This window comes from Mytilus trossulus, chromosome 2 (genome assembly GCF_036588685.1).
Source record: "Mytilus trossulus isolate FHL-02 chromosome 2, PNRI_Mtr1.1.1.hap1, whole genome shotgun sequence".
Taxonomy (NCBI): domain Eukaryota; kingdom Metazoa; phylum Mollusca; class Bivalvia; order Mytilida; family Mytilidae; genus Mytilus; species Mytilus trossulus.
Window position 1 is genome coordinate 33168417 of NC_086374.1, and position 12124 is coordinate 33180540.

A 12124-nucleotide genomic window follows, 5' to 3' on the forward strand; every position below is an offset into this window, starting at 1 on the left:
TCTCATTCGAGGCAACCTTTTGGAAAGATTTCTTCATAACGACGGTTTTCTCTTCTTGACCATCATAAATAAAAAAAAGTTGAGACGTATAACTAGGCTTGAAACACGTGTGTCACTCAAACGACTTTAAAACGTCTTCCTTATCAGTTACCGATATTTAAGTCAAAGGATAATTAAAGTTTTAAATACGAGATTTTCCTTGCTTTTTGACATTTTTCGTCACAACAACAGCTTTCTTTTCTAAACTATCTTTAAAAGCGGAGGAGACGTCAAACGTTTGCTTCAAACACGTGCGTCGCAAAGTGGTAAATAAATTCTGTATGTGACATTTAGCAAAAGCCATTTAACCATATCATTTTGTCAAACAATTCAATCAACACCTTTATTAATATAGTCCTTTGTTGTCGATAGCTATAAAATGCAATCAGCTGATTATTGATTTTCTGTCCAAACCTTAATGAGGTCAAGGTGAATTCCGAGTATTGTCTGATCGGGTAAAGTCCGAGAAACTCGAAAAAAGTAAATAAACAAGATGGAGGAAAATAAATCGTTCTATATATTTCTTTCGCCAAATTCTTTCGCAAATGACGAATTTTTATCGCCACAATTATTATTTTTTCGCAAATTGCGAAAATGGCGACCGCCAGCGGAAACCCTGATTATAGCTTTTCAAAAAATCAAAATTGTACAGACAAAACAACTTTTTCTTAAGTTTAACAGTCAAATTGGCTGAATTTGAAGGAATGGCGACAAAAGTCAATATAATCAGATGAACTTGGCTGACATTGTGTGGTGACAAAAGGGAGATAACTTCAATTCAAATCGCACCTGACAATCAAAAACTATCTATTGTTCAATACTCAGGAAAAAGTTAAATAAATGCATTGCAACATATTCATAAAATAAATTAAATGCTTAATACATACATATAGGTACATTTGTGTGTAAATCAAAACAAGTTTATATGGTGATAACTGATTGAATACAAATAAATTATGTACCAAGATATTTGTATTTAATCATGTTAATTATAAGTTGGCATATATACAAATATATTAATAAACAAATGTAAAGTAAAACTGCAACTAAAAACTAAACACATAAAACACAGCACTTTAGAATTCATAAAATACTAACAGTTATTCATAAAAAAAAGTTTCAGACACACAAATTTCGTATATTCGGGTAACAGGACATCATTTTAACTCTTTTCAAACAAGGAGATATATTGCTTACTTATTTTTAATTATAGATCTAAAAAAACAAAACTTCTAGTAATCATCTTAATAGCTTCTTTCAGAAATATCACTCCTGTAAAATACTTAACTTTTTTTTTAAATGATTAATCCAAATAAAAAATTGAATCAACTTTAGTCTCTACTGGAACTTTAAAATGAAATTTCCCAGACAATTTTAAAATCTTGGTTCATTTTCTGTTGCTCTCCTAAAGATATTAAACTGTAAATAGTAATATTAAAACATTTCTCACTGTAAATTCAAGGTATTTTCATTTATTATTGTGATATTTTAAATTTCCGCCTTTCTATATTTCAAAATCATTTTTTGAGACATAAAAATAGCAGAATAAATTGTCTGTAAATTAGAAAATTATTGTGATGTTTTCAATATATAATAATGTGAAAAATGGAACATTGTCAGGTTCATAGTATAAAACAAATGTAGTAATAAAAACTAAAATACATAATTTCAGTATTGATTTTCCTTTTGACATTTTTGCAATTAAATTAATAAGATCTCCAAATTTTACCAGTTATCAGTTATTGTCAATAATAAATATATTATAATTACTACACACATTTATTTCTGAATTTACAGTCTCTAAATATACATGTAATAAAGGTAAAACCATGTGTTCAGTTTTCTTTATGCATAAATTACCCTATCATCAGACATCTAAACTTAAGGATTTCAAACTTATGGATTTCTATGAATGACTTTCAGCAGTTTATATAGCAAGTACATGTATTAAAATATACAATTTATTGAAAATATAGACAATTTTAACACAATGTCACTACACATCATTGTCATGTGTGGTTATGTACATAAATGTAGCATGTAAAGATCTTGTACATAAAAATAAAACTAATGCCAGAATTTACAGCAGTCTATATTAAAATAAAATAAATACAACCATTCCCTAAAATTAATTTTAAAATATAGCATAAATATTCAAAGCAATTCATTTTGAAAGAGCATGACTACCATATATAACACCAATATTGGTAAGACATAAGGTACTGGCAGTCTGTAAAAAATTTCAGGTAAAGGTTAACAAACAATTTTTTCCCCTTATTTATGTTCAATTATCAATGAGCATTCAGTCGGTCACATCTTTTTGGTATTACATGTATATAAATTTGACATATATTTTTGTATGGAATAAGTGTTTCACAAAATTTAGTTTTTTCACCATTTTATTTTAATCATAGTAAATATAAAATCACAGTTGAAAATTTTGTCATGTTTATGCAAGGAACCAATAAATCCTGGGAAAATCATTATAACATTTGATCCTAGTTTATAGATGTTTTTGTTTAATTTGCTAATCTATATGCAGCAGGTTAAAATATTTTTTGTATGCTGCAAATAAGAGAAAATAATTAAGGAATGTAACAGTGAAAAATTCCTTTATTTAAAATTCTACACTTAAAACATTTTCTAAAGAGCTTTACTTTTGTTAAATAGGGCAGAAAATTAATCAATAAAAAAAAGGTTTGAAATGTATAAAGGTTCCCCCCCCCCCACCCCTTAACATATAGACTAATTTCTTCTTAAATTTGCTTGAATTTTATTTGACCCTTTAAAATTGATCTGTGTTAAAAGTCAAAGTCTTATGTTCACAATGGTTGCCATGGCATATTATTATTTCATATGTTGTACTAATCAAAGCATGAGTAAGTATATATGTATACCTTTCATGAATGACATGTCAATGGATCTACTTGTGTAAGAAGAATCAATCTTATTTGTTAAAATAAGAACCAAATTTGACAAATTGAAAGAGTAATCTTTTCAAGTAAGAAATTTATGGTCTATATTTTAATTACGGTAGAGTTACCTCCACTTTTAAAAAATCTTATTCTATCTTGCCTACATGTACATTGTACTTATCTATTTGAACAGTTGTAAAATGTTCTATGAGTAATGAGGCTTAGAAACCTTGTTAAATTTTGAAAGCTCCTGAACCAGGAAATATGAGCCATGAAACCTTTATCTTTTGGCACATTGTCTCTCTATTCCAAGATGCATCTGCACTCCACATTAGTAACTGTATGTTTATAATTTCCAAGTCAATGTATTAAACACACTTCTTATTTTTTTACATAAAATAAATTTTAATTCTCATATATTATGATCTTTAGGTTAACTATATATATATTTCATTAAAAAAGAAAACTAACATGGATTTTAAATTTATTTTCTCTTTGTAGAGTTTCTAAAAAAAAGCCAATAATACAAATCAACAATAAAATATAGAATCAAAACTTAAACTATTATATAATACCCAAAAAGTAACATTTTTTAATTTATCATATTTTGATTTCTTTAAACGGCTGATTCATATGAAACAGATGTCCTTTTAGGATGCTGTGCTGGTAATGGAATAGGTAAATCACGATTTGGACTTTGAGGGCTCATAGGAGATGGTGAGCTTGAACCTTTAGGCAGAAAACTACCATTTCCTGGGCTTGATGGAGTATTTGGTTCTGATCCTGATCTTGATCTTTTAAAAGAAATTTTCTGTGGAGAAATTGAGAGTTTTCCTAATGATGTTGGACTTAATGGAGATTGTGGTGATGTCACACTAAGACTTCTTAAGCGTGAAAATAATTTCCTGGGACGAGAAGGCTTGGAACCTGAGAGACCATGATGTGAGTGTCTACGACTGCTATTAGAATCTGGTGTACTGGTTACAGAACTTGGTGATTTTGTTATTAAAGGACTTCCTGTCAGGGGAATATTTTCCAAATTGTCATGGTTAGTTCTTCCTAATTCATAAGCAACAATTGAAGCATGATCTAGTTTTCCTGGTGCTTTTGCCATTTTCTTCTTTATTTCTGAATCTCGTATCTGTCTCTGGTCTTGTGTCATTCTTCTACGTTTATACAACGAGGGATTTTCCAATACTTTACGTTTAGAATCAGTTAGCATAAGTACATGCTGGACAAGTGTACTACACAAACTTTGTGCAGTACATTGTTCTTCTGTGACTAGTTCTTGTTCATTAATAACCCGTTCCATCTCCTTCATACCATATATATGTCTCTCACCTGGTTCCATTTCAGGTTTTATAGTTACTTCTGAATTAGAAATATCTTGTGCACTTTCACCATTAACTTGTCTAGGTATGGCTACTTTTGTGACAACAGGATCAAAATTGTCAGAAATGCCATCAGTAGTTAAAAACACAATATCTCCTTCACTTGCAAAAGTCATAGAACAAGTGAGATTTTGTAATTCTGGGTCATTGCCGTGGACTGGTCCTATTGCCCCACCAGCGTCCCTAATATCTCGTTCAGAACTAATGTCATGTGACCCTACCGTTATTTCTCTAATTCCCCTTCTTTCTCCAAGAATATAACCATAACTGTCTCCAACATTTACACAACATACTGAAAACTCTTTAGATCCTTTCATGGGACAGATCATACAAGCACACATTGTTGTCAGTCCACCTTCTTTTGACAGAATAGTTTGATGAGCTTGATCGAATGAATTCCTGAGAATTTCTACCACTTCCTACAACAAGAAATTATGATTTTATTCAAAATACTGATATGTTAAGAAAAAAATATATAATCAAGACATTATAAACACCAAAACCTGAATTTTTTAAACACTGCAAGAAAATATTCTGTTTACTTGAAGTCCAATTATGTGACAAACTGTTAGTAAATCTACATGTGGGTTTTCAGAATTATTTGGCAAATTTCAATTGAAAATAAGGTATTTTCAAAATTCTAATGGATGTTAAAAAGAAAATCTGTCTTCTTTTAGGCAGTCTAAATACCTACTTCAGATAAATGGAATAATGTGATCTGTGTTAAATGCATTTGACTGAGGAGTGACAACGTTCAAATTCCCTACAATCAAGTTAAAATGGATGAATAAAAAATTATCAGTGGTCTTTTGATGATGGATATCATATTTTATGTTTGTTTATTGTTTTATACATAAATCAGGCTGTGAGTTTTTTTGTTTAAAATTGTTTAGTATTTGTCCTTTGGGGCCTTTAATAGCTTATTAAGTATTAAGGGGTTTTCTCATTGTTGAAGACCATACAGTGATCCAATGGTTGTTATTTTCTATGTCATTTGGTCCCTGGTGGAGACTTGTCTCATTCACAATTATACCACATTTTCATATTTTCATATTAGTCAGCAGCCAGAGTACTGTAAAGTCATATGCTACGTTTTACTGAAAACTTTAAAGTTGTATTGCATTTGATAGAAGAACAATTTTTGTTGATTGTTTACAAAATGTTTTATGTCTATTTACAAAATCTAATTTGTGATTATTTCAGGGTTGGTTTTTATAATGTTTAACTAAATCTGTATATTATATGAAGGATTTGAATAGGGTATACAAAATAATGCCCCCCCCCCCCATAAAATGTGAAAATCTACATTTTCACAAATATTTGCACACTATCATGCAACATTATGTTTGCATGAAGTTACTTGTAATTCATTTGAGTGTGAATTTTTCGCCTGTGCTTTTGTCCATAGACAAACATAAAATTTGAGAAATCTTTATTTTTCTTTTACAACTTTTTTTTCATTTCTATTTTGTTCAAGTCAGAATTATGATTGTTAATTATCATATGTTTAAATTGATTTTCTATTCTTTAATATTGAAGTAATTACGTCGTACACTTTGAAGAGATAAAAGGTCTGAGAAAACGAATATAGAAAATTGGCTATAAAGAGAATAGTGGGGTGCAAACATGGCAAAAGTGTAAAAATAATTGTAGAAAAACAATAAGGTAATATAATACTGAAACAGAAATGAATAATGCACAAATTAAATACAGAAAAATGTAATTTTGTAAAGTAAATGTGGTGAAAATTTTACAGAACAATGGTTATTTTTAGGAATTATCTGAATACAGAAATTAAAGACCCCTATCCAAATCCTCTCTTATTTCTATATACATTATGTATATACATATACTTCATGACTGTTGACTTCATAATCATTACCCTTGTATTTCTTGGTTGATTAAGTTTATCATACACATGTTTGTTGAGGTATTTCATAGCTCCATACAGAGCACATCTGGCTGCAAGTCTTGACTTTTCTCCCCAGTTTACACCATCAGCTATAAGCAGTATACAATTATTTTTCCTTGCACAAATGGCAAATGCATCAGCAATTGGATCTCCTGAAAAAAATAATTAGACTTGAAACTTTTTCAGCTGAATTCAAAGAATCAATTAGAATTATGTTAAAGCCATTGGTAAATTATAACTTTCCAACCATTTGGATCTTCAACAATATAAGCAACAACAACAAAAAAACTTAACTAAAATGAGATGGATAAACAGGATAAAAAATGCACAAAACTACATTTGTCAAACACGGCTGTAAAAATGTTGAAGAATCTTTGATGAAATAATAACAAGAGTTATACTTGTTTCCTAGCATTCAAAATATAGTTTGAATAGTAACTTTCTAAGGTATTAACTTTGTTTTTACTTGGATTCCCATCAAAATATGATAAAATAAACTGTAATCAAAGAGATATGGATCACCTGGACAACTTAATCATTACCTTTAGCGAATGGATTATGCTGCAAACAAGATTAAGTAAAATACATTTTTGTAGGTGTAATTTTCTTGAATTGTGGATAAACAGTACAGTTAAAATTTCTAACTTCCAAACTTCTAGACATCAGGATCAATTTACATTAATTTCAATTCAATGGACTATATGATAATGTGCTCGAATTAAGACAATCTGTACTCGAATTAAGACAAGCTAATTTGAATCAATGTCAGATTGAGACTCATTAGTGGTCAAAATACATGCAGCGATAGGACTATTTCCTTTTATCTATCATTGTGTCCAAGATGATAATAATTAACATTTTAAGTTTATAAATACTATTGTTAAAGAATTAACATATTAAAACGGTGCTTTAGTTGTGTCTTACCTGACATTTTTCCATTGACAGGATGTTGTTCATAAAGAGAGATACAAATCCCATAACCTTTCTCCGACTTCTTTTTCCAATCTGTAATTCCTGCAACATCAACACTATTGAATCCTGTATTTCCATCTGTTCAAATAAAAACACAAATTAAGTCTCTTAGATAATTGGTATATATATGGTCCAAACATGCTAAATACTATCATGGCAAGTGGGAGGATAAAACCAGGTTTAATTCCCCATTTTCTACATAAGAAAATGACTGTACCAAGTCAGGATTATGACAGTTATTATCCAATCAATTGATGTGTTTGAGCTTGTGATTTTGCCATTTGACTTCTGACCTCCCGTTTTGAATATTCCTTGGAGTTTGGTATTTTTTTATTTTACTTTTTTTGGTTTACAAATATACAATATCTACACTTTTTTCTTTTGGAATTGTAAACATCTTTATATGAAAATCATGAAATATTCATTGTTAAATAATTGAGAATAAAGAACTTTGAATGAAAAATAAAACTAACATGTGCATCTAAAAAAATATTTTTTATTACAAGAAATTTCAATCATCAATTATTGCATGATCATATTGCTTTAATAAGAAGGGGAAACATAGTTAAAAATAAATCTGAAGACATACCAATTTTCCACAAATCTATGGATGAAAATAAACTTAAAGTCAGAAGGTATTTTAGTTATGAGTCCGTTAAAGAAATTCTTGAACAGCAAACTTGATTTATTTTTCAAAGATTAAAATTTATTCAGGTTTACCTTTTAAAGGCATGTGTCTAGAAATAAAGATCTAGATAATTATACTTTTTTTTACCCCTTTCTACTCCTTTAATGTATATCATGACTTTTCATGACCTAAATACATTCACAGGAAGATGTTTTTCTAACTTCAACAGATCAGAAATTAAAATCAGCCTATGCAGACATGTTTGTTGACTTATTTAATTTGTACAGAGTAATTACATGTACATACATTATTGTATGTAACTGAAGTTCATACACTTTATACATGTCCAACAAAAGATCATTCTCAATTAAACAAAAAATAACGAAAATTATTATCTTTTGCTCTACATGTACTTTAGCCTGTTGAAACCTTGTAAAAACATGAGTAGAGTCAATTGGTTTGGGATATTGTAATCGGACAAATGGGAAAACAGTTTTGAAATCAACTGCTGATAGTTAACAATACTGATCATGATTATGTTTTTGATAAAGACAATTAAAAAGAGCTAAAGACTCCAAAAGTCTGTTTTAAATTAAATATGTTGGTGGTTTTATTTAAAGAATGCTTAGACAGCTAAAACATAATGTTTCCAAAACAGAAGTACATTTTTTTGTAGGTTGAAAACTAACATGACTAAGATTCTGTCATAAAATTGGTCTGTAGTGTATTGGTACATAATGGAGACATATTGGGGTAGATTGTAATTATATTTTTTTATTTTTTGTAACCAAGTGAAAACTATAAGAATGATAAGAGGATGTCATCTTTATACTTTGTTCTCTAACAGGAAATGCTAAGCCATCATCTGGTCCTGTGTAACTTGCTGTTATTTCATCATCCAACGTGTCTAATTCCAACACAGGAATGTCCTCTGGTATCTTCCCTGAGTAAAGTTCACGACTATAACTTGCCATCCTAGCCCTGTTTAAACATAATATCACAAATTTATTAATAAATACTTTTTATAATCTAAAATTCTAAATTAAGAAAATTATGTGTTTGATCATATATATATTATTTTTATGGCTGCCTTTACAAATATAGAATATATTATGTTTAATTCAATTTGCTTCATCTTCATTTTGAACTTTACCATTTAACAGGAGATAAATCAATAATGTATATGAATTAAACCCCAATTTACCTTTTTTGTTTTGTACATGTAAATGTATGTACATTTGTAGCATGAAACTGAGTACTTTGACCACAACATTTTTTTTTTCATTTCAAGAAGCACATTATTTTAAAAACACAAAATCATGAGGTCCCAAATTTGAATAAATTTAAATCCTGACATCGCGAAAATCAAAAAAAATAATTCCCAGATCCCAAAAAGGTCAATCCTGAAATCCCAAGCTTAAAAACACCTGATCCCGGAGTCCCAATACAGGTCCTATACCCCCTCAGTCTTGTATCTTTAAAAAAAAAAAAAAAAAAAAACTACATATATGATAATGATGGCTCCTCCTTCATGTCATTTTCGAAAAAGTATGATAAAAGCTATTCTGTGGAAATTTTTTGAAATTCATATATCGACTAACTAAACACATTAGCACCCTACACAAAGGGTCCTGAAACTGTCATTTATGCCAGTCTTGTCCTTAACGTGTAATTGGGAATTAGGTCAAATTTTATTTTTCAACAGAACTAATTTCGGTCATTTTGTTGAGATCGAGTTTCAAAATAATTTTGGTCATTTCGTTGAGATCATGTTTCAAAATCACCAATTTGAACATATTTTTGTTTCGTTTAAAAAGCAGATGATTTCTTGTGAATTTGATAAACAAAACTAATCATGGAAATTGGTCCGAAATTGTTCATTTTAGTATTGTCGCATTACATCCAGTTTGAATTTTGACTTCAAAAAGAAAGAAACGTAAGCGATGACTGAGAAAATTATTGTTTTTAGTCATTAAAATCATTTTATTTCTAAAATGTTGCCTTCCCTTAAGTGCTCTGGGAAAATGGTAGGATAAATCATGAAGTATATATATGTGATGCAAGCAGCAACACTGACACAAGTTCATTGATGCTAAGAGTATGAGCATACTCATTAATTTTTTTACATAAATAAGGCCGTTAGTTTCTTGTTTGAATTGTTTTACATTGTCTTATCAGGGCCTTTTAAAGCTGACTATGCAGTATGGGCTTTGCTCATTGTTGAAGGCCGTACAGTTACCTATAGTTGTTAATGTCTGTGTCATTTTGGTCTTTTGTGGATAGTTGTCTCATTGGCAATCATACCACATCTTCTTTTTTATATAATGTAGTAATGAATTTGACAACTTTTTTTTTGAAAAGCAGCACCAACTTTTATGTTAAATATGAAAATGACAGAAATTGGAAATCTGGATCCTTGCCCTACACGTTTGCGTCCTGAGTATTTTCCCATCTACAAAACTCTTAAACATGTTTTAAATGCATCTAATCATTAGAAATTGTATGATTCATAGTAGGTCTCAATTAGGTCTAAGCGTGACGCGGGATTGCCGATTTTTAGTAAGCGTTACAGGTGAAAGTCAAATTATTGTGTTGTGAAAACAGGAAATGAGGTCTAGCAGGACCCGGAAAATGACAAAAATATGAGAATTGCTTACATACATAGTGTAAGCAGGATACAGGAATCTGACAAAACAGTAATCGGATCTGAACCCCCAATGAGACCCCCTTCATACTTGTGGAGATAAAGTAAAACAAGTTTGTGATTTCTTGCAAGATCTGTTCTCCGATTTTTGTTAATGGAAGATGGGCATGTGCAGTATAATTGTAACAATGTCAATGAGACATAAAGAGATAAAGAATGACAAGAGATTCAAATGAAAAGATGGAAATTTATGATGCAGTACTGTACCGATGTAAACATTACTAGGTTTGTCGTTTCTGCTTTGTCTTTCCCATATGGCGATTTCGTGTAGTTTAGAGATAAACAAAAAAGATGAGTAAGAACTCTGTTTATGTTAATTTTCCTAGCAATCGAAGTTCGTCTTTATCTTTATCCAATCAAATTACATTTTTATACGAGAGTATAAAATTTCAATTTTGTAAATCACATTGGTGATGAAGACAATGTCCTTGACCTATAGAGTACCAATTCGTCCTATTTTAGTATCTCAAGTAATGTCGGCCTTTAAAAGGGGACGTCACACATTGTGTTAACCGTTAACATTCGGAAGTCTCCAAAGTTTTAGAAATTTATATATATATTTAAAAAAAAATGTAAAATATTTTTATTTAATATTAGAAAATATTCATATTTCAACTAAAAAAAGTAACCACAAATATAAGGCCCTCATATAATGGTTGAAGAGAAAATACGTTCAGTTAGCGTGTTTGAAATTTCATCCATTACTTAATTTAGTTCAAATATTTGACAATGGCATGTCTAGGATTAATTTTACAACAGAAACATGCAGCTCTTCTTTCTATGTTCTACACAAAAGAAATGAATCTCAGCTAAATAGATGAATCATGCAGTTTATAATCAGGTCTTCAATGTTTTTGGAAGTATACTGATATTTCTAGTGAAGCCGATATAACATTAAAAACAAAATATTGTAAGCTTGAAAAAGAAATCATATGAAAAGTTAGATATCATGTTAACTGGTCGAACGACCGAATACCAAAAAAAAAACGCTAACCGGTTAATCGGACTTTATTCAATTTTGATAGATTTTATATAAATTTATATTGAAATCATTAAAAAGTTAGGTTTTATTTTAAAAATGTCGGCGTGGTAATTAATTTGACAGATCAGTTGTCTAGTAAATTGATTGCTATTGTTAATCCTATCAACATAAAATTAGTAAGAACTTGTCTCTCAGCTCTGGACAGGATCTTAAAGAAACATAATTAGTATACATTTTTTACGGCAATAACTCTTAATCAGTAATGCGATTAAATTTCACGATTTACTTCCTTATTTCGTCTCTGATCTAAAATTGTGTAAACAAACATCTAAATGTGCAACCTCCGTCGTGCAAGCTATAGTCTTACTTTAAACGAAATGCAAACCAATGTTAATGTATTTAATGTATACGTGATAGTACGAGTAACATGCAAACAAAGTAAAGAAACAGGTCGTCCGGTGACCTATAGTTGTTAATTTCTCAGTGTCATTTTGATTTTTTGGGAGAATTGTCTCATTGGCAAACATATCACATCTTCTTTTTTATCATGAATTAATCACTCAAAATGAAACACTCCACAT

General features: G+C 29.8%; 1 protein-coding gene across 2 annotated transcripts; it reads right to left on the reverse strand.

Annotated features, from left to right (window-relative positions):
- Positions 1–2823: 2823 nt before the first annotated feature.
- On the reverse strand, positions 2824–10983 carry LOC134707046 (uncharacterized). Of its 2 annotated transcripts, none has more exons than XM_063566530.1 (5): positions 10784–10983; positions 8690–8838; positions 7182–7307; positions 6228–6409; positions 2824–4764 (listed from the first exon to the last, which is right to left on the reverse strand). In XM_063566530.1, the coding sequence occupies exons 2-5, from the start codon at positions 8829–8831 to the stop codon at positions 3571–3573; spliced, it is 1644 nt and encodes a 547-aa protein (XP_063422600.1). In that variant the 5' UTR covers positions 8832–8838; positions 10784–10983; the 3' UTR covers positions 2824–3570. The 2 variants fall into 2 exon arrangements, with proteins under 2 accessions (XP_063422600.1, XP_063422599.1); XM_063566529.1 differs by having other exon boundaries at positions 10769–10983.
- Between the last annotated feature and the right edge of the window lie 1141 nt (positions 10984–12124).